This window comes from Rhipicephalus sanguineus, chromosome 6 (assembly GCF_013339695.2).
Source record: "Rhipicephalus sanguineus isolate Rsan-2018 chromosome 6, BIME_Rsan_1.4, whole genome shotgun sequence".
Taxonomy (NCBI): domain Eukaryota; kingdom Metazoa; phylum Arthropoda; class Arachnida; order Ixodida; family Ixodidae; genus Rhipicephalus; species Rhipicephalus sanguineus.
This window is the reverse complement of record NC_051181.1, coordinates 120,473,542-120,496,599: the sequence shown is the minus strand read 5'-3', so window position 1 is coordinate 120,496,599 and position 23,058 is coordinate 120,473,542. Positions and strand designations below refer to the sequence as shown.

Here is a 23,058-nt window from a genome sequence, read left to right as displayed (position 1 = left end):
AGTCCAGAGAAAGAAAGAAAGAAAGAAAGAAAGAAAGAAAGAAAGAAAGAAAGAAAGGAGAAAGAAAGAAAGAAAGAAGAAAGAAAGAAAGAAAGAAAGAAAGAAAGAAAGAAAGAAAGGAAGAAAGAAAGAAAGAAAGAAAGAAAGAAAGAAGAAAGAAAGAAAGAAAGAAAAAAAGCGTCTGACGGAAATCTCTGATGCAACATAACAAGTCGGTCGCTACGCGGCTGCGCGGTCTCATACGTTCAGAGATAGTACGCTTCTTTTGTTTGTTCTGGAGTACGTACTACGGAGTGCTGTCTAATCTAACTTCGGCACCGTATATGTTCTGCCTCACCAAATCCATGCAGTAAAGCGAAAGGTACAGGGCTCGTGAATCAATCACTCAGCAAAGAAAGTAGGCTTCGAGCTGGTTGTATACAAGAGTGACAAGTTTCGCTGTGGTTAGTTGAGCAACGTTATGAAAAAAAAAAAAAGAAACAGCGCTAGCTACAGGACCTCACGAAGACAGAACAACACAGACGTTGACTTATCGAGTGGCTGTTTATTCATAGGAAGGACGTGTAGACACCGAAAAGGCGGGAACGTGTTGCAGGTATAGCTAACAGCCACATCATTCGGGTCATCAAGCCAAAGATCGTTAAATGAATTAAGAACGGCCAGCTGGTAACAGTCAAGAAGTTAGCGACCATTTGATGAACAAAGCGCGAAGGATAAGCAACAAACTTTCATGTGGTGTCTGTGAGGCAAAGGCTGAGGATCAATGTATAGGGACGCTCATTTTGGTTCACTGTTCTTGCTGACTGATACGACCGATAGCTTTCACTGCACTGCACAGAATTGGCGAGATGCAGCATATGAAAGTCGCAGACGCTTTCAGACATATAAGTAAACGTTGGGGTAGTGTTCGCAAAAAAACGAAAGCTTGGTTGAAGATTTCTAGGCCTAATAAATTGCGCGGAGTAATCCTTGGAAATGACAGTGATTAATGGAGCGCACTAGGCTTGTGGAGATGTGTCGGTTATACCTCTTGCCCAGTTTTCGGCCAGAAGATAGAACACAGGCAACTCGCAGCGCAGCGCTTGACTTTACCTAATGCAAATCATTTGCATTATTGCACCTAATGCAAATCAAGTGGTAAGCTTGGCTTTCTAATCGGTTTGCCCTCGTGGTCGTGGAATAAAAATGCACACACCGCACGCAGCAAAATCGTTAACAAGAAAGTTTGCTTTGGTCTCACAGTGACTCACAAATTTTGAAATCTTCGATTGAGGGAAAGTAGATATATCGGCCCACAAATATTGCAAGTTATAGATTTGCAGGCTGTTTGCGAACTTCTAGTAGACCTTGTGTATATGCATTTTCATGCTTTTTCATAGGCTCTGACGGTATATTCTAGGTATATTCTATCAATATAGTTGTTACCAACCAAGGTAACAAATCAGTCACTGCAGAACGCGCTTTGGTCATCGAGGTAGGACACCACAAGTGATCCACTGCATGCGGATAATATGCAGCAGTTCAAATAATTGAAAGGCGCTCGGCCTGCCACCATCAACATGTTCGACTATTACGAACCCCAGTCCCCAACAAAGTCCTTGCTGAACCTCCAAACCCCCAATATGGGTTCGTTCTCTGAATAACAAATATTCGGGCGAGTCAGTACGGATACATGATGAAAATTAAAACAGCGCAGAATCAAACGCAGACACTACGACCAAGAAGCAGGCGAAGCTCAAGCGTTAACAGAAAAGGAGATACAGACTCTTGACAAGTGGCAAAAGCATCGACTGTATGCGCAAGATTAAGGTGTGTCATGTGCAAAGAAGGAAGATTGGCTGCTATTCGCGTGATGTTGAATTTCCCCCATTATAATCTGTTCCTATACATGCCGCGTTTTGCAATAAACAATTTAGCTGAGAGTCAGCGTTTGTGTGTTTGTTTACTTTTTCTGCTTCCGCTTGCCCACGCTTGATTTCGCACTGTTCGAATTTTGTTCTTTGACGTAGCTTAAGAACAAATTTTTAGAGTGCATGTATTGCCAAAACGAAAACTAGACGGTGTCACAACGTTTGTTTCTATGTGTTCCTGTTTCAAGAGAAATAGAAAGAAAAAAAAACAAATAAAGAACAAAAACGAAATAACGGCAAGCAGGAGAAAGAAAGAAAGAAAGAAAGAAAGTCGTAGAACGAGCACAGATACTATTTTACGAATAGAAGTAAGTGCTGCTGAAAGTACAGCGACTCGGGAACAGCACAAAGTGAAAGATGCAAACAGTGTGATAGAAAACGTGGCACAAGGGCAATAAAAGGCGGAGAGAAAAGGAACACGCTTCATAGAAAGTGGCGAAGGCACTCGTGACGAAGAAGGGATGCCGGCCTTCCCCGCCTCAACTCCTGACTTATGTGCAGTCAAGGCATGCAGCCTTTTGTCCCCGTGTTGCTCCAAAGGTGGTGCTGCTCGTTCTTTCTGCTGCTACGCTACGCTTTTGAATGTTTCTCGCTGCGCTTGACGACTTTCATTATTAGATATATATATATATATATATATATATATATATATATATATATATATATATATATATATATATATATATATATATATAGATAGATAGATAGATAGATAGATAGATAGATAGATAGATAGATAGATAGATAGATAGATAGATAGATAGATAGATAGATAGATAGATAGATAGATAGACAGACAGACAGACAGACAGACAGACAGACAGACAGACAGACAGACAGACAGACAGACAGACAGACAGATAGATAGACAGATAGATAGATAGATAGATAGATAGATAGATAGATAGATAGATAGATAGATAGATAGATAGATAGATAGATAGATAGATAGATAGATAGATAGATAGATAGATAGATAGATAGATAACGCTTCCTACAGCAAAGGGAGAGTGTCTGTACACTCTGACGTACGCTGCTCTCCTGTCGCCATGGTAATAGGACGGTTCATTTTGATCGCAAGTGCATTAGAACTTCCAGTGCATTATCAAAATCCTCAACGAAGCCTGATGAGAAGCCAATTTAAATTATGAGAGCACGGGAAAAGAGACACCACCTAAGGAGCGGCTGTCCAAATCATCAGTAATATAAGCCGGCGTTATAGAGCTGCACTAAAAGAAAGAAAAGATTAAAAAGGCAGAAAGTCAGAATATCGGAAACGGGTCAGTCAATAACGTGCTGTGCGATATGCGGACGTAGACGATGCTGCCTCGGTACCGAACCAACCCTCCAGTATCACAGTATCTTAAGACAAAATTTAGTATCTTTACAGCCCTTCATAAGAAAAAAAAAGTAAAGGACTCGAAAGACGTAATAAATCTCGCACACAGCAAAGCGCGAGAGTCCTAAAGAAAAGCACGATACAGCCATCGCGACGTGGGTGACTTCTCAATTCTTCTCTCTTTCTTTTTCCCCCGTGAAAAAAAAATGAATATAAAAAGAACACGCCAACATTCGGCAGAACACCAAGCCGGAAGTAGCCCCGAGACCAAACTAATTCTGCGCTATATGGCCTCCTCCGTTGAAGGACACAGTGCGCTCCCTTGTCATCGCCTTTCGTGCCTCCCTCTCTTGCACGCAGCGAGCAAGGAACACCGATCATGCCGTCTCATGTCTTCGTTTCTTTAGCCAGCTCCGGAAACATCGTTCAGGCGCTCCTTCCAGTCAACACTGAAGCTGCAGTGTCTTAATTCCGCCAGCGCGACCATCGTGCTGTGCCATGAGAATCAACGGCGGTTCATAATGTCACTGTTTAAGAGCGCCGCCCTTTGAGTTACGTACCGCCGTCTATATACTTGCCTGCTTGTCTTTCCGATGCCGTCGAGGACGTTTTTAACAGCGGGGCTGTTTAAGGTGGTGGTTAATCCATGCGGAGCGTAACGCTCTTCCGGGTAAGTGCCACAGAAATTGGGCAAGCTCCACTACTCCTCTCCGGTACACTAAAAAGGAAGTGTCATAACATGTCTATAGTGGGTGGGCACTGCAGCGAAACATGAAGTAACTGCACCTGGCTATATACATCGAAAGAATGGAGGCAACTGCCCGTGCCAGCGCCCTTGGTCGACGCTAGTGCTTCGTGCCTCTTTTATATGCAACACACTCCTGCGGCCTACAAGGTTGCCTACGCTCCAAGAAAGTATCTGGATGCGGTGTTCTTATGGATGCAATTTGGTCCCTCTAGCCAGCGTCGACAGAATTAGGGCTGAGTCGTTGTCGTGCACCAGGTCGACGTCGCAGACTTGAAGTCGGGATGACGGTTGGGGTGCCGCATCGCGGGTAGAGTGTGTCAACAGCAAGCGCTCCTTTCGCTGGCGCATGGATATCATGATAGCTCAAGTATTGTCTTGTTCTCTCTCGTGGCCCGCCTGCTTGCCGCTTCGGCAAAGGCGTTGCCTCGTATGTCCTTGTCGTTTAAGATCGAGCTGCGCTAACTGCGTGGCAATTTCGCGGGGTGCTCGTGTATCCTTGTGCATTGATCATCTCTGTTGATCAGTTGTCTGCTGACTTCACACCGGACAGAGGGCGCTTCTGCTTGCATCTCCAAGTAGTTGATTGATGCGCTCGAAGTTGTCGTGCTTGTATCCGGAGCAAGCGAAGCCGTGGTTGGCCATGGCGTCACGCCTTGTCTACCACGGGTGCATACATAGCCATGCAGATGCTGGAATTCTCTTGTCCGCGGGGGACATCGAAACGATGCGATTGGACTTTGACTTCTTGCGTCTGCATGCGTCTACGGCGGCTGCTTTGGGTGGAGTTCGCTCATAGACAATCGAGTCACTCCCATGGCCGGTGAAGCTTTCTTCTTTGTCGTGTTTATTCTTTTCGGAGTTTTTGTCCCAGTTATCCAAGCTCCAGCGCACGGTGGTGGTCGGCAGCCTCATCCGAGAGCTCGGAGGACGATAAAAGCGCTGCGGCGCTGCCACTATCTATTCGATGATCGGGAACTATTCGCAGGTTACCTTTCTCGGTACCTCGGATGGGCGTCTTCTTTCACCGCGTTATAGTCGCGCGCCCGTTTGAACACTGGGGACTGTTGTGGAGCGTTCCCTGAATGGTCCAGCCAAAAATAGTTTCCGTTGTCGCAATCTGTGGTGACAGACGTGTTATATGGTCCCAGTAAGTATCCGTGCCTATGAGTATACTGATCTCGTCCTCCCGGAACGTTGTTGCGTCTGCGCGTGCATCAACGGGAAGCATACCTCGACGTTTCATCATGGTTATGATCTCGCCGTCTGCTGGTGGACTAGTCACAGCAATGATGACTGGGACGGCTGGGGCCTCTATGGTGGTTTGGTTATTGCCGTGTTGGCTCCAAAGCGTGACCGCAACGCGCTTCCAATTCAGAGTCGCGGGACGTTGCGTTTTCCTAAAGGTGAAAGAGGTAATTCAGAGCTCGAGCGATGTCCTTCCGAACTAGAGACCTCTGACTTCCTGTGTCTAGAGGAATCCGAACCAGAACTGTCTTAGCAGGTGCGATAGCCCATGCCCTGCCAGGTTGCAGAAGTAAGGGCGTGAGTCCAGCGCCACTTGTTGACACGGAAGTTGCTCGAAAGGGTGTGGTAGTAGACCCTGGTGCGCGATCTTGCAGTGCCTACGCGTTGCCGGTACTGTGTGACCGGTCCGCGACGTGGTTGACGTCGCATAGCGAGGTCAAATGTTGTCCCGCACATAGGCGGCACTGCAGGGATCAGGCGGTTCGGCAATCATTGGCTAAGTGGTTGCGCTTGGCGCAGTGAAAGCGCAGCTTGTCCGCCTGAAGCCTCCTTCGCTTTTCTTCCGGAGTTAGAAATTTAGAGCGCTTCTTGAACAGTGTGTTCGGGCGAGTTGCACAGGAGGCAGAGACGCGAGTAGGGGCATCGTACTTCTGCTCAGTGGAAAGCAGCAGTGGAAAACATGGCGTAGCTGTGGTGTCCGGAACTCTTACTTTGGAAGCCGCTTGCTAGTAGATAGAGTCGTTTCTTCGAGACCGCTGTCCTCCCGTATTTTGACCTTTCGTTCTCTTTTATTTGCAGCACGTGCCACAGAAATTGGGCAAGCGTCACCACTCACCTTCGGTCCACTAAACGTTGTGTATTTGAAGTTTGAAGCAGCTTCACTGACTTAACGTCACGAAGACTGCTTAAACAGCGCAGATTGTGGGAAAACTACTATAGAGCAAAGTCAAGCAATGAAATAGCGATACGGTGCCACCGAATATATAGGTGTTATGTGGTGCCATCAGCTCCACTGTTTACCCAGTCTTGCGACGTTAAGTCAGTGAAGCTGCTTCAAATATTTATTTCTTTTAATAGGTAAACAACTCAATGGTGTGACCAGAGTAACTGAAGACAGCGTTCGTGCCATAGCAACGGCCAGCCGATATTTACCGTTATTTACCGGTTGTGCGCGGCCGGTGGTGCGGAGTGGACGACGCGCGCTCCTATGTTCCCTTTTTAACAGTGGAGAGCTGGGTACATATGGTGTTGTGCATAGAGTTTCCTACAATACTTAGAGGGAACTCTGGCGCTAGTTTCTATGGGAGCTGCAACGCATGGCGCTTCAGCAAGCATGGGAATGATGGGTAGTGCACGGATTTGTCTAAGTTTCGTTCTTTCGGCTCCGTTTGGCTCCGCGTCGCCGGCATCCGCTTTGTCGCAGAACGAAGTTCAGCAAAAGTCAGCAGTTCCACTTCACCACTTCATCCTTTTTAGGCTCATCAATTCAGATCTATATAGTCACGAAGTTCACAACAGTGTATTCTTTTATCTGAAAGGAACGCCAAAACACAGCAATAAACAAAGGCACAAGCGCGTTCGAAGCCGTAAGCATGAAGATTAGGCAAATCCGTGTACTACCCATCATTCCCATGGTGGCTGAACGACCGCAGCGTCAGAGTCCCCTCTAGTTAATTTTAGGAAACTCTATGGTGTTATGACCCTTAAACACATAACCAGAGTCGTGAACGCGTGACCTGAAGCACAATGGACAACTCTGGCCAGGTGGTGGATCTGAATTCTGCGTGAGAATCAAGTCTAGTGGGTACGTGACTCCCACGCACCCGTTAGTGTGTGCGTTCTCCAGGTTGGAATCCGCTCACCGGTGGGATGACGGTGTGTATCCTCGGCCGCACATGTGACCAAATTACATTGTCTCGGGCCAGACCTGCTTGGCTCGCTTCCAGCCCCATTCAGCTGACCGACGAGATGTCGACAGTACGGCGTGGTAAAATGACGGACAGGGGTTGGCGACCCATTGACATTTTTATCCTTATTTATTCCAGTGTTTTAGTGCAGACAACGCCGCGTGTTTTTACCAAGGCACGACGCAGTGGGAGACAGCGTGGATTAATTTCGTGCATCGTGGAATTCTTTAACGATCACAACCCAAGGTACCCTAGGATTCTTTTTTTTTGCATACTCCCTTCATCAAAACTCGGCTATCGGGGCTGGGAATCGAACGTGCACCCTTGAGCTTAACAGCGTCACACCTTCGCCGCTAAGCTACCGCGGGGAGTGACTGTTGAAATGAAATAATAAAAAAAAGACAAGTATTTACAGCACTGATCTCTTACATGCCCTCGAAAAGTGCCAATGGCTTCGTAATACGGACACGAATTTCTGGCAAATTGGTAATAATAATTAACTCACGCTGTATATAGAACTCCGAGAGTTCTATACACAAGGCTTTACCGCATGGCCTGCGGTGTATTTTGTACCTAACTACACAAGGTTTACCATTTTGCTACTGAGCGCACTTGTCAGCAAGGTTGCTTCTTTAGGTCCATTGGTGCTTCATCACGACAACAGTATCAAGTACTTGTGAGGCCGTAAGCCCTAATGTTCCTGGCATCACAAATATTTCCAAGACACCTCGTAAAAATGTTTGCCTAACTTTCTTCTTAGAATGCCAGTGAGGCCGATCTCAAGAGATCAGCCGACGTACCGAGCTCAATGTACATCCTTCACGCGCTGCACGGTATTAAGCGAGCGTGGACTCCAGTTTCCCACACTATCCTTTCCTTTCTTCCTTCTTTCATCCTCTCCATCTCTTCTCTCTAGCCGCGTGCTTCGCGCGAACATCCATTCTCCTCCTCCTACTCAACCTCATTTCACCCTCTCCACCTCTGGTATCGATTTTTTGAAGCCGAACGAACTGTGCCAGGCAGGCACCGTGTCAATTTAGCTGCTGGCTGCTTGGCTTTGCCAGTACGGTCAGCAGAGCCTCGGACTTCGGAAATCAATAAACTATACACAAACATACGCACGCACTAACAAAGTACGCTCAGCGCGTCGAGCAAGGGCGTAGCCAAGGGGGGGGGGGGGTTGGGGGGGTTCAAACCCCCCCCGAAATTTTTCAGTTTTGCTTGCGTATATAGGCACGCACACATACAAACGCACGCACGAACATACATAAAGTATGGTTGAACCCCCCCCCCCCCCCCGAAAAAAATTTCTGGCTACGCCCCTGGCGTCGAGTGAGGATTTGTGACGTGCGTGGTCTCACTGACTACCATCTCTCATTCCCCTGACTTTGCGAAGCGTGCAAAGCAAAGTCCTCCACGCCACCAAGAAAGGCATTTACAAATAAGACAGACAAAAAGCGATACGGTTCAGAACGAAGTTCAGGGCATTTTTGCTCGAGTTGCGTGCATTGGGGGTACTGTACGAGCGGCTGTCCATGCAATGCTATAAGTGGCATAGTCTGTGTCTTCATCGTTTTGTCGTCGCTTAGTGTGCGCAATTTCATCAGGAATGAATTCAAACCAACTAGCCCGTCTTTAGAGCGTGATAAATTCGAGCTCCGTACAAACAACGGATGTTCCGCTGTGCACCGTTTAATAATGCAAATACCGCGGGAAAGTTATAGAACCATATATTCAGAGAGAGAGAGAGAGAGATAAATGATACTTGAAAGGCGGGGAGGTTAACTGGAAGGTAGATATACACTTTTATACTCTGCACTTGGGAAATGGTAAGTGGAATAAAGGGAAGAATGAGGAGAAAAGACAAGAAACATTTACAAATATTGGCCATACATACATTATTAAATTGCGTTTGCTCGTGCCTGTTCGGGTGTTTTACAAGAGTAACAATCTCTCGCGCGCCTTATTTGAATAAACTCTACCTGAGGGTATGGTGGGATTGATAAATAAAAAAAAATCAATGCTCGATACTCTTTGCACTCATACACACGCAACGTATACGTACCCGTGTACACACGCGCGCCCACACAAAGACGCACACGGCTACTACAAAACTTCGGCACGCGCGCCTGGCAAAGAGGTGCCTAGGGTTGACACACGCGAGCAAGTTGACAAGGAGAGATCGCGAGAGAAAAGAAAACAACCTGAAAATAAGTTAAGAAAGATCTCTCTCCGCCGGCCGGCGTGGTTAACGTAAATTTGACGACCGAAACACCGGGCTCCGAGGCGGATTACACTTCGTCAGAGCGTCGTATACTTTCTCTTTTCTTTTCCCAGAGGGCGCCACTCCGACGCCCGGTTGAAACTTTGTAGCGAGCGCAAAAGAACGAGAATGGATTGGGAGAGGGGGAGGTGGGGGAGAGAGAGAGAGAGAGAGCGTGCGGCTCACGCCGGTGCATATACGTGAAGCAAGCAGCGAGGGAAGGAGTGGTGCCCAGGCCGCGGCTGCTGCTGCTGCTACTGCCGCTGGCTCCGTGATGCCCGCGTGCTTCACAACAGGCGGCATAAATCCACCGGTCGCATGCAAGCCAGCCGGGCGGCCGTCTCCGTATAGAGCCTTATCCCACCAGCAGCTAGTTCGCTCGCCCGCCATCCCCTGCCGCAACGCATCCAGCCACGCAGCACTCTCGAGCAACGCACGCTTGCTGACGTCCGATGCTGCGATATTAAAGAGCCCGGACGCTAATGAGTTTTCCCCCCGGCGGCTGCAGAAGGAAGGTTTTTGAGGCTGCCACGCTCGCAGCAGCAGCAGCACGCTTTTGGCGCAAGAGCTTGCCTTCTCTTACGCTCGGTGTGCATGGCGTCATCCCCAGGTTGTCTGGTGTACGTTACTTTTGAAAACCTGCAGAGATTACGTGGCAAACAATAACGTTTCAGGCATTGCAATAGTACGGCGAGACGAAATTTGTCCCAGGGTAAGGTGCTCGATTACGTGTCCTGTAAGACACCGATATAACAACTCCCAGTTATTCTTATAGTCAGACACCCTGGTCCATTTTCTGAGGATTCTCTTACGCTGTAATTTTTGATAATAGCGAATATCAGCCAGTCGTGACGCTGGACACATCATTAACGAAGGTGACTGGCCAATGGCAAAGGACACGTACGAATTGTAAGCTTCTCTGAATACCGCCTCTGGATATAATGACACTGGGCCCGAATGCACAAAAGCAGTGGTAAACTGCATAGCGCAAATTATAAGGTACGGGACATGAGCGAACACACACAGCATAGGACAAGCACTAACTCGGAACTATCTTCTTTGCGGCCATGATGGGCAGTGCGCTTGCGCATGCTGGCTGTACAAAATATATATGTATAGGCAAGTTTTTCACAGTAAGGACAGTTGCTAGTTAGCGCCTGTCCTGTGCTACGCGTGTTCTTCTGTGCCCCGTACCTAATTCGCGCTCGGCACTTTGTATACCATTAGCAACGAATTTCATTGAGGTACAAACGTAACCTCTTAAAGGAGCACTGACACGAATTTTAAATATTTTCGGATTGTTGCTCTAAATAAAAGCGCTGGTGTCGAGAACCCTAAAAAGAGTATACTGTGGTGCCTGAGAATGCATAGAGTATGTATTTAATACCTCTACCTTAGAAAAACATTTTCGGTTTCGATATCGAGGTGGCAGCTTCTCAGTGACGTATCATCGCAGTGTGAACTCACAGGGAGACAGCAACTCGCGACGTACTAGCGGCAGATCTGTCATCTGATCGTGGTGTACGCAAACAACGATGAGTAAATTGTCGTCCAGCGACCCCGACAGTGAATTCTGCGATTTAGGCTGCATGCAGAACGCAAAATTCGCAAACTCAGTCAGTGTAACTGTGTTGAGTTGACACGTCGGTATAATGTCCATTGCGGTGGGGCTGGCTTGCAAATGCTCAGCGACGAAAACTTTAAAATCAAAGTAAAATATTTTAAACGTGTTGTCTGACTCCGGTGTGTTGAGAGCGTTAACACTGCATACTGAGGAAACGTAAAATGTCCTTTTTGCGATGTGTCAAAATCGTGTCAGTACTCCTTTAAGCTAGAAAAAATGATTGTAAGTGAAACGTCTGTGCCCCGCACCTAATGTGCGCGTTGTTATCGAAGGCGGTCAGCTAACATCAAAGAGCATTCGCGAACGAGAAGCTTTGGGCGCTTTGTTCGCTCGCGAAACAATTTTGGATACATCAAGCAACAAGTAATTATATCCGAACCTCTCTATAACGAACGTTTGGGACGAATTCGTTATACACGAACACTGGATTACGTGCCAGATGCAGGCACTGCAAGAACCCAACATCAGTCTTGCACTTCTGGTGTCAAACAGACGGTATGATTATGAGGCACGCCGTACTTATAGCGGGGGACTCCAGATTAATTCCCGCCAGCTGGGGTTCCTTAACGTGTACCTAAATGGGAGTACGCATGTGTTCGAGCATATCGTCCCCGGGCCTTGAAGCAGGGGCTTCACCTGCGGCTTCCCTAGTCCGTTATTTTTCAATAAGATGATTTATTCCTTCTACTTATAATCACTTCTTGCTCATAGCCTGCAATGAGCAGTTTGTGAACATTGCATCCCTCAATTTCATTAGGATAAATCAACTAAATGCGTTGCAGGACGCGCTGCAATTAGGTTATCAGGCAAACACTCATAAGTTAACCCACAACATACATAAATTAGCACCATTTACAAAAAAAAGAAAGTATTCATTAAACAAATCGACTGCTTTGGAGCTCCCGTCGCGTGCCCGTAAAAGAGCTTCAGGAGGTAAACGAAGCAATAAACGAGAACTTTCCCGTTAATGGCAGCTCTGAGAATCGAACCAGAGCCGGTGTGTCACAGTTGTACACAGGGGAGCCCATTAATTTTCCAGGTCGCGTGAGACAAACAATCTGATGTACGAACGGTCTTACTGCCTCGTCGTCGTCGAATGGCATTACGCGTCCGCACACGACTGTTGGAACTGGCATCACCAGAGGCAGCTATATATATGTATATATACACCGTGACAAACCAGCTGGCGCAACACTCTACAGACGTGCTGCCAGAAACGCAGCTATTTGGGTGAGCAGGCCAGCACATCGGTGGGGCTACTGCTAATGTCCCTAACTACTCACTGTAATTGTGACATCTATTGCGTGTGTAACCCCACATGTACCCATGACGATACGTAATATACGATAATGCACTCTTTCCGATATAAAATTGCGCAACAACGGTTAAGATTGCGGGCACAGGAAAAAGAAGAAGCAGTTTATATCTTCATGGCCCCATATACCTGTCTAGAGTACCACAAGCTACACAGTCTTTGTGCGTCTGGTTAGTGGCTTCTTCTTCTTCTCTCTCTTTTTTTTTTTTGAATGCAAGTAGTCAAGTTAGCTTTGCACAAGACTCACATCCACCCTATCACGTCCCGACACTGCATGCCTCTACTTGCGGTCGCCGTAATGGTCTTCTTGTTTTATCTATATTATATTGCCTAACCAGCAGGCCAACATGCACGTGGGATCAAAAAAATATGACCTCAGTTCTCTGGATTACGCCTAATGCACTTCGCTCAACGTGACCTTGCTGCTTTTCTTTTTCTACTCTTTTTTTTTCTGTAGGTTAGAATCCTGCTCTGAGTTCGTTCTGAAAGCTTCGCAGACGTGGCGTACTTGATTTATCGCTGTTTTTTTTTTTTTTGGTTGGTTGAAGCGCATACCGACAATGCCTGAGGAAAGAAACTTGGAGGTGGCGATTGGCGTAGCCATGTTGACGAATATTGCTTCCTATTCGAGGGATCACCTGGTGAACGCTGAAAACTTTAAAAAACCTTGTTTGTGTCCTGGTGTCTAACCAGGACAGAAACAGATAGCGCAAGCGTTTGGAAAATAAACGTGCTTGTTGAGCGAACTGAAACTACATTGAAACTGTTGCACATACATAGGAAAGACGTAAGGTGCTTTTCATGCCCTTTTCATGCCCTTGTGCAGGGTGGTGAGGTCATTCGATGACACGGTCTGGTCCCTGCCATGCTTGAGCTTTAAACTCCTTGCTTAACCTCCAAATATTGATGAAGCTGTCCCGCAAGCAGTTTCTAAGTGGTCTGGGCTCATACTCGCACATTCGTAAGTGCAGTCCAAGATCGCCCGTAGCTGAAGTGATCGTTCTACTTCATCATGTCAATCGTTTCACATAATACCTGGTCACAGCATAAGTCTTTGCACAAGAAGTTAAAGTATATGGTGCGGCAGGTCACTGCAGCACGAGATCTGCTGCCACAAGCTGTCGCTGCTATCTTTCCGCTGCCGCGCACCACTTGTATGACTCAAGTATAATATAAACCATATATATATATATATATATATATATATATATATATATATATATATATATATATATATATATATATATATATATATATATATATATATATATTATCTATAACTATATAGTATCTTCACAGACAAGCAAAAGTTCTAACAATGTCGCCTCCACTGGTTAAACCCTCCGCCGCTTGGTTGGAGCCACCACACCAACCGCTTACGTGTTAGTCTACGATTGACCTGTGCATTCCGCAAAGGGACAACGCATTTACGGACAAGCTCCCTAATTACAAGCAGTGTTCGTTCGAAATACCTGTCCGAGGCGCAAAATGCGGGCATCTTCGGGCGCCACGCTTGCCAGACAAATTAAGGGCCGCATCGCCTGTTTGGGCGGAAGGCGCATAGGGAGCAAGCAGGCCGAAGGTGCAGAAACCTGGCGGAGCGTAAATCACACGAGTGGCCCGTGGAGAGCTGAAAACGAGAGAGAGAGAGAAAGAGAAAATCGCTAATTGTTCGCCGCTCAAGCGGCAATTCATTAGGAGAAGCTCGAACCATGAGCGGCACGTGGAATTAAGGGCCCAGAAAAAGATAGAGAAAAACAAACTAAGAAATTGCCTAGGAACGTTCGGTCTTGAAAATCGAACTCAATTCGGCCTCTTGCACGCTCGAGAAAGCTCGGTCCGATCAACGCGCTCCTGTAAGCGCCTGGACGGATAACGAACTTTTCGCAGGTGCGTGTGCGCACAGTGTTCCGCTAAGAAGTTCGATAAATGATATTGGAAATGCAAAAAAAAAAAAAAATAAATGAACTGGGCTTTTCGAGTAGTTGCTTTATGCACACAACTCATGCTGCTGCAGCCTTATAAAAATAATACAATCCAACCCCGGTACATCGAATCTGAAAGGAACACAGAATAAGAGTCCTACACATAGGTAATTCGATGTATAAAATATTTTACATATCAAATGTACCGTGAATGGCATTTCACAGTTGTCGATACACACAATTCGTTATATGTGGGTTCGATACATATGGTTTCGAGTGTGATTGTTGAGGTTTTACGCGTCAAACTCGCGATATGATTACGAGACACGCCATATAGTGGAGGGCTCCGGAAATTTCGGCCAGCTAAGGGTTTCTTAATCTGTTCCTAAATCTAAGTAGAATGGCCTCGTAGCATTTCGACTCCATCGAAATGCGGCCGCCCAGGCAGGGTCGAGCCCGCGTCCTTTGGGGTGAGCAACCGAGCACCCGTAACCATTGTACTACCGCGGCGGCTGTGCTGCAGCCATGGCGCAGTTCATTGTCAGATCAGATGTAGCATTTTTAGCCTGTGAGCACCAACGTATAGGGGGCTGACTGATGCAATTAAGGCGATCGATCTACGTATGCATCCTCGTGCCCATATAATGTTTCGAGTGGAGAAATTACAGTCTTTGTACAGCATGCCTTCGCAAATGACGGTAGCTCAAGAACTAAATGGTTGCGAGAAGGACATTTTTGTAGACGATTTCTTCAAGCAGATTTCAGAAAATCGTTTGCGTACTTATTAGGAAACATCAGTTCACCAGTTTTTTTGGTGGCTTTATCTCGCGGCAATAGAGAGAGGGAGGCTGGAAAAAGTAGAGAGAGAGAGAGAGAGAGAGAGAGGAAAACGTTTATTAGGTGGCCAGTACGTGAATGTGGGAGGGTCCTATATTCCAGGAACCCTCTGGCCTGGACCGCCTGCCGGGCCCGCGCGACGTGTTGGCGCTGGTCGACCATGTCCGGCTTGGAGATCGCAGCCTCCCACGCTTCACTAAGTAGGTTTGGGTCTGCGTCTGTTGCTGCTGCTTGTATGGCTGGGTTGCTGCCTTTGCATTGCAGCAGAAGGTGTGATAGATGAATGGAAATAAGATGAAGGATGCAGATATTGACCTAAGGTACACATTTGGTGGCTAGCTATATCTTTGATGGGAAGAAGGCAAAAAGGAAGGCATGGAGGAATAAGATATTTGACTATGATAACTTAAGAAAAGAGGCGAATGGGTCAACGCGATCCATTATTCAAAGGCACGTTTTAGGTTCTGAATCTAGCCTAATAATTCACAACTATAGTTACAGTCACAGCTTCGTATAAAGCAGTTTGACAAGGTTGGATCTCCATACGGACAAGCACCGAAGCGAGACATAAGATTGAGGGCAATCGCGCTAAATGTAGAGTGCAATCACATTTTATATGGCCCAAGGCACAGCTTACAATTGTGGGAATCAGTGCAGCAGTGGAGTCTTCGCCAGTAGATGCGTAATCATTTCGTAGACTTGTATTTCGTCATCCAAGATTGCTGCGATAAAACAGCACGGGCGGTTTTCTTACACGGTTGTCGTGACAACCACTGTCGCCCTCCAAGCTTGCGACGTTACCAATGCTACGAGCACACCCAAAGAACAGCGTCCACTGGAGTAAACGGTAACGCAACAAGCTGCTACGATAGCAAGCGCTATTCTAGTTGATAAGGCTTTCTTAAGCAACTGGTTCCACTGTGTACGAAGAACCGTCACATGTGGGCACGTGTTAGGATCGCGCGACTCTCTGCCTCTTTTACGACCCAGACTCAGAGCTGTGCGCATGTGCCTAACACCTTATGTCCGCTGAATTGATGCTATAAGACAGACACGAGCGTGATAACGCGTGTTAAAGACGTGCAATCATCTCCCATTTTTTATCGCTGTAATTCACTCTTTCGGCAAGAAGAGGTCAAGGCAAGCAATATGCGATATCAGGCTCGCGTGAGCTGCACTGAAAGTGAGCTTGCGCATGGGATGGTGTAGGTTGATGTCGACAATGACGTGGCCAGAACTATCTCGCGAAAAGATGACAAAATTGTTGATGGCCAAATGTTTCCATGGCGGGTGACCGTGTGATGAATCAATAAACAAATTTCCTTCGTAGCGATATGTTACGAATGATGTTTCAAAGTGCAGCAGGCAGCGTGAAACGCGTAACAGCGTAGCACCCCGCACTTGCAAGACGGTACGATAGGTAACTGTGTCACCCAAGTTTTGCCGACATCGGCCGCTAAGGGTACAGAGATAACGAGACACTATAAAAAACGACGCACACGTGCTTCATCGTTCATCGTTCATGGCACGCAGCACATGCGAATTTGGAGACTTTAAGATTACGTACACTCACTGCTCATTATAGATTCAAGATACTTCATCAAGCTTCCCCAATCTTACTTTTCTTTTCGCTCACCAGTTTGTGTCCTCTGGCGTTGTTGTCGCATGTGAGAAGTTACCGCGCAGGGTGCCAGCTGAAATTGGCAGTGCGTAAGGGGACAATCGCGTCATATTTACGTCGTATGAAAACTGAGAGAACGTTTTACAAGGGTTTAGACACCCCTTCAAGCGTAAATGAACACACGTCACGATCCTCCAAGTCGTCTTTATGAGTCGCATATGGTCAGATATGTGTAACGTCACTCTACAAGAGCGAAAATTCACCTTGCGAAGCCTGACGTTTGCGCGTTGTTGGCGCAACGGCAGATGCGACAACGATTATTAAATTTAGTCGCTCGCCGTGCGGGACTGGGCAATACTGTACTAAGACACGGTCGCTACTACTGTCCTATCATGTGCTCTTTATGTCCTTAGTTCTATCTTGGCAATATAAAAGCGTCACAGAAATTTTGGGACGCAGGAATCGCTCAAAAGTGCCTGGACACATTCCTGACACAAAGCTCCGCTGATGAAGACGAAAGTGGTGAGATCGAACTTGAGGCAAAAAGCCCCTGAAGTTCAGGCTGAAGCTGCAGATCGACAGGCAGGCACGTAGGCAAGGGGGGGGGGGGGCGGGCCCCCCCCGAAATTCGTCCGGCCTTCTATATTCCCGGGCAACTTTTGTTTTATTTTTGCCATGGAAATACTTTCGAACAATTAGGCCTTGGGCCCCCCCCCCCCCCCCCCCCCCCCCCCCGGAAAGAAATCCTGGCTACGTGCCTAGTCGACAGGGGTATCTAGATATTTTCGTGCTTTTACGAAATTACTGCAGCCGGGCAGTATTTATAACGTTGCACCTTTTTGCTAAGGATGGAACACTTACATGCCTATGACTTTACAATGTTGAATAGAACAACTATATTCCGAAGAATCCTACTTCTCCCCCTTGACAACTAACTTCTCCCTACGCAGGTAGGCTGTGCGGTGAAGCTCGCTTTCGGAACCAACTCGCGAGTGAGTGAGTGCCAGAGGAAATAAAAATCTTTATTTCGAAAAAAAAAATTAGCGTTAGAGACACTGGGAAAACAAGTGCGTTCAAATGTTTTAGGAACAATGGTGTTCTACGCATCACCATAAAGCCAAAAAATTCAGCAGATCCCACGCCTTGTGGGAATCGGTTTCATGCAAAGCAGTCAGCGAGTAGTTCTATGCTGCCTTTTTTTTTTACTTTGAGCCAAGCGTTACGAGGTGGATCGACGTGTTTTTGTAAGTGGAGTAGTCGTGTGCACATCTTGGGCTTACCAGGCACGTCGACAAGACTGGCGTTTAAAGGGTAACCTATGGTCTGACGTAACGTCAGCCCTCACGTTAGATCACATACGTCAGTATTATTAAAACGAAGTGCAGTTTACGGTGCCATGATGTGAATATCATACGTAACTCTCGTTAGCGTATTCCTCCGGGGTTGAGCAATGCTTGAATATAGCGTGCTGAATTATAGGAATACAAATCTAGTGTTTATTAGACTGCTATAAAAGCGTAGCCAACACTGGAACCACAGAGGTTAACCTGACATGATTCCTGTATGGTAGGAGTACATATGTAGGGTTTATTGCTTTGTTATAAAATTAGATAGCCAGCACCACAACCACAATTGACGTTGCACCGACATTATGCCTGCATAGGGCGCTTTTCCAAAGGAGTTTCTAGACCTGGCGTGGTTCTGTGGTAGAATCCCTGACTGCCACGCAAGAATGCTTGGGTTCAATTCCTGATGGGATCGTAATTTTTATTATTTGCATTCGTCGGCTCAACACTGCCGATGTCGGCTTTTCTTAACGCTGTGGCACTTAAATTACCAATATCTGTTCTCGCCGTTACTGGTCAGATATGAACTGTCAACCACCTTTGCGCATACCCGTACACCGTGGCCCGTGGTTACGGGTATGTGTCACACGTGTCTGGAGGAAAGGGTCTGACGACGTACACGAAAGGGTTTTCAGGTTATTCGTCTCATGGCCGGACAGTCACATATGTCAAATCCTCTTACCCTCCTAGGCCAATTTTGGTGTACACCCAGACGTAGGCGGCAAAATAGATAGATAGATAGATAGATAGATAGATAGATAGATAGATAGATAGATAGATAGATAGATAGATAGATAGATAGATAGATAGATAGATAGATAGATAGATAGATAGATAGATAGATAGATAGATAGATAGATAGATAGATAGATAGATAGATAGATAGATAGATAGATAGATAGATAGATAGATAGATAGATAGATAGATAGATAGATAGATAGATAGATAGATAGATAGATAGATAGATAGATAGATAGATAGATAGATAGATAGAAACGATCAAAGTGCCTTGGGTTCGCTTAGAAATGCTTCGCACTTGAAAAAGGCTAATTCGTCAAGCGAAATAAGTAAAATATGGAGACGACTTAGCAAAAGCAACAATGAGAGAAATGATAAGCACCAAAAGAAATATAAGAAAGAGAAAAGACGTACTGATCACTTAAAGAAAAATGGGCACCGCACGATTATTACGTATAGAAAATAAGCAAATAGATGACTCAGCAAAATAAAACAGGCACGTCCATTTCTATTTATTCGTCCCAATCGCAATCGTTTGAAAACCTGATAAAAAAAAAACGGTGTGCTACCGGGAAGCAAATTTCCACTTTTTCGGCTATTTTCTGGTAAAAGCGGATACACGGAAAGTGGGACGTTGTCTCTTTAATCTTCTTGATTGATCAAGGCCTCCAATACAGCGGGTGCCGATTCATTCTGCCACCATGCCTTCTTCGTGTACAAGGTACCGTCATATCTTTTATTTTTTTCGTCACGTATTTTGTATGAAGAGACCCCACTCCGTACGTCTCCGTAACACACGTAGACCTGGTCCCCCCGGTCTCGACAACTTGAGAAAGAGAGCACGTCCTGCGTATATTTCACGGTCTACTTCCAGATAGTGACCTCCCCCAACTCCCCGCCATTACTCACATTCCCTTCCAACACTCCCACCGTTTATGAAGCTTTCCACCGTACACTGGCTGCAGACCGTTATCCTTGTACTGCGTGAACGTGTCGAGAGTACTTTCGTTGGTTCCCTCAAACGTCGCACGCATCAACTCTGTATCGTCCGCTGGTCGGTTGACTGATGGACCGAGACGGCTCTCGATTTTGTGGTGATATAGGGGACGTCGAGCACGTGAGCTTAGTATGCTACAAACGACTCAAGATAATGTTATGCATACGCTGAAATACACGGTACACGTTTCGTTCTGTAGTGCGGAAACTGATTAATGTAAGACCAATTTTGCTGTCCTAACAGCGAAAAAAAAGAAGATATGGAAAAAGAAAATTTTCTTGCATCATTCAAAAATAGAATTTTAATACCATATGCAATCACGCAATCACCCCCCCCCCCCCCAACTACGCGCGCGCGCGCGCACACACACACACACACACACACACACACACACACACACACACACACACACACACACACACACACACACACACACACACACACACACTCTCTCTCTCTCTTTCTGAAAAAAAGTTGAGAGTATACTAGAGGCTTTGACACAGAGATTACAAGGAAGATAATCTGCAGAAAGCAAGAAGTAACATTTTTGCCCAAAAGGAAGAAGCATTGACAGCAATGACATTATATTTGGCAGCTGTACTAGAAGAAGGCTTCCTAGTGGGAGAGAGAGAGAGTAACGAAGAGGAAAGGCAGAGAGGTTAACCAAGCTTTGGCTCGGTTGGCTACCCTACACTTGGGGTGGGGGAGAGGGGGAATAATAGAAAGGAAAAGGTAGAGAAGAAAGAAGAAGAGTAAGAAAGAGATGGATGAACAGCATGAAACTACACAACACGAACTCGCGCTGTTAGTTCACAGGCGCTCGTGAAGTCCGGTGGTCCTCAAGAAGCACAAGAGGGCTTTCGTGGCCTTGCGCATATGCGAGACCGTAGGCCAAGGTCCCAAGATCTTCTTTTCTGTCAGTGGTCTTGAGTCCAGCTGACGGAGCTTGACTTCTATACTACATCGTTGAGCCTGATATGATGGGCAGTGGCAGAGAATGTGTTCAAGCGTCTCCTCGCAGGCGCAAATGTTGCATGCCGCACTGCTGGCCATTCCAATGAGACACGAATACGCATTCGTAAATGCCACGCCCAACCACATGCGGCACAGTAAAGTTGCATCCCGTCTCGAGAGCCCGGATGGCAAACGAAGTTGCAAATTTGGGTCAATCGAATACAGGCGCGCGTTGGAAAAACCCTGCGTATTCCATTGTAGAAGAGTGATGGCGTGGAAGTGATTGTAGTCGCCACACGGCGTCCGTTCTCAAGAGTGGTATGGGTGTCCGCAGGTCTTGGTCATGATCCGATCGTGCAGCTTCATCCGCGCGGTCATTGCCGACAATTCCGCAATGACTCGGCAACCTGTAATATTATGTCCTTCCTCGAGTGCTTGGTGGTAGTCGTGCCTTATCTCGTACACGGATTGTTCGTGTAATCCGTGCCGTAAAGCAAACCGTAGTGTTTGTAAGGCTGACCTGGAAAGTTTGCGCAGTGCTATAGGCTGGCCATGCTCATTCGACCTCTCCCTCCTACTCTTACTTGGTGCTGGAAACGCCATCCTATATACTCAGCTCATCCTCGTCGGCTTTGCCTCGCAACTTCAACTTGTAAATCGAGGGTTGCAGTTGAATCACGTCGCACTTAGTATTTATATGAAACATTACGGCGACGTCGGACGACGGCGGCGATAATTTGCTTTTAGTGTCCCGATACGATAATTGATGTCGCAAGAAAAAAGGAAGACAAATGTAGTTATGGGTCACTGACGCGCATGCGGTTAGTTCGACAACTGACCGAGTGGAGTCGCCTCGCCAGCTATAGGCTGTATATCGCCCGAGGCAGATGACGCAAGCGGAGGCTTTCACCGGTAACGTCTTCGCAGTTCCGGCGAAAAGCCATCAGTCTTTCTCCTTTCCTCTCTGTTCGGTACGTGCACGTATATACACGCCTTCAGTAACAAGTTATAAATTGCGCCGCACACAGATCCCCGGTTCGCATCACCCAGGCCGGCCGCAAGGGAGGAGAAAGCACGCAGTCTCTGCTGCGCGGATAGATACCGAGCCCCCCACATACACACCGACGGCATCGGCGGCACAGCCAGCCAACCAACCAACCCACCGACGGTTTCCGTCTCCCGGGCCGTCGCCCATGCACTACAGGGTGCTTCCTCCCGGGCAAGCAGCGCTTTCGTTCGTGTCTGCGTGCAATCGATGCGCGGGTTCCTTTAATTGTCGGGTCCCCACGACGGCCGCGGTGCCCTGCTGCCGCTGGAGTCCCGTACAGGAAAAAAAAAGATAGAAGCGAAAAGAACAACTGTAAAACAATGGACCCCCGCAACACATACACACGCACGCACACGTGTTCACACAGAGAGCGAAGCGCGCGCGCCATTGGCGGGGGAGGCGGAAAAAAGAAAGAGGAGGATTGAGGGAAAGAGGACGTCGAAGAAAACAGAGACAGAAGAGGCGAAAACCGCTCGTTAATTTCGCCGGACGCGATTTATTATCGCGCGCGCGATCTCGCCAAAGGGTTTGCCTGTCTCCCCGCGCGGCCCCAGGCGGGTTTCCTTGTTTACTCTTTTTCTGCTTAGTTTTGCGTTTCGTGTGTGCACCAGGCACGCGAGAACGGCAAGGCCTGTGCTGCGGCGGCGAGGCGGGCCTGCAAAGGAAAAAGTCGTGGGCGGCAAACGACACGCTTCACGCACCCGCCGCGCCAGGAAAAAAAAAAAAGAAAAGAAGCTTGCTTACACACGCGACGTTGCGCCGAGCGGTGCTGAAGCCCGCTGGCGAGCGATACAGGCTCGGGTCCCGGCGTCTGCGTGTGAAGTCCCCTTCCAGGGCAAAACCTCGTCGGCGTTGCCCCTATCTCCCTGTTTGTATACGCGGTGGACGCTACATACAGCGGCGGCAGGGAAATGTGCGGGAAAGGCTCGTAAGAATCTTATCTCTAGCGCTGTCGTGCTGGTTTCGGTTTTTTTTTGTGTGTGTGTGTGGGTGGGCGGGGCCAGACGCCGAAGTTGCCGAATACAAGGGGCGAACCCTTCCCTTCTTCTGTTCGCTCCGCTGCCTTCCTCCTCAACAAAATACGTAACGAACAAACCATGGCGCGTTTTCGTGTTTGACTTTACCGTGTGTGCATAGACATAGGGACTTGTACAGATATAGTGCCCTTGCTGGAGTAAATTTCGCAGTAACGCAATTAAAAATTAAATTTCGCTGTAACGAAATTTAGTCCCACCCGCAA

General features: G+C 47.1%; 1 protein-coding gene across 3 annotated transcripts in view; it reads right to left on the bottom strand.

Moving 5' to 3' along the window:
* The window catches only part of LOC119396284 (uncharacterized), a 398,508-nt gene that overhangs the window by 234,858 nt on the left and 140,592 nt on the right, over positions 1 to 23,058 (bottom strand). For all 3 annotated transcript variants that reach the window (XR_007416575.1, XR_007416576.1, XM_037663433.2), the window contains one exon: positions 13,824 to 13,981. Coding sequence is in view for 1 of the 3 variants with exons in the window: in XM_037663433.2 (XP_037519361.1) it covers positions 13,824 to 13,981 (158 nt within the window). In the remaining 2 variants the exon portion in view is untranslated. The remainder of the gene's footprint in view (positions 1 to 13,823; positions 13,982 to 23,058) is intronic.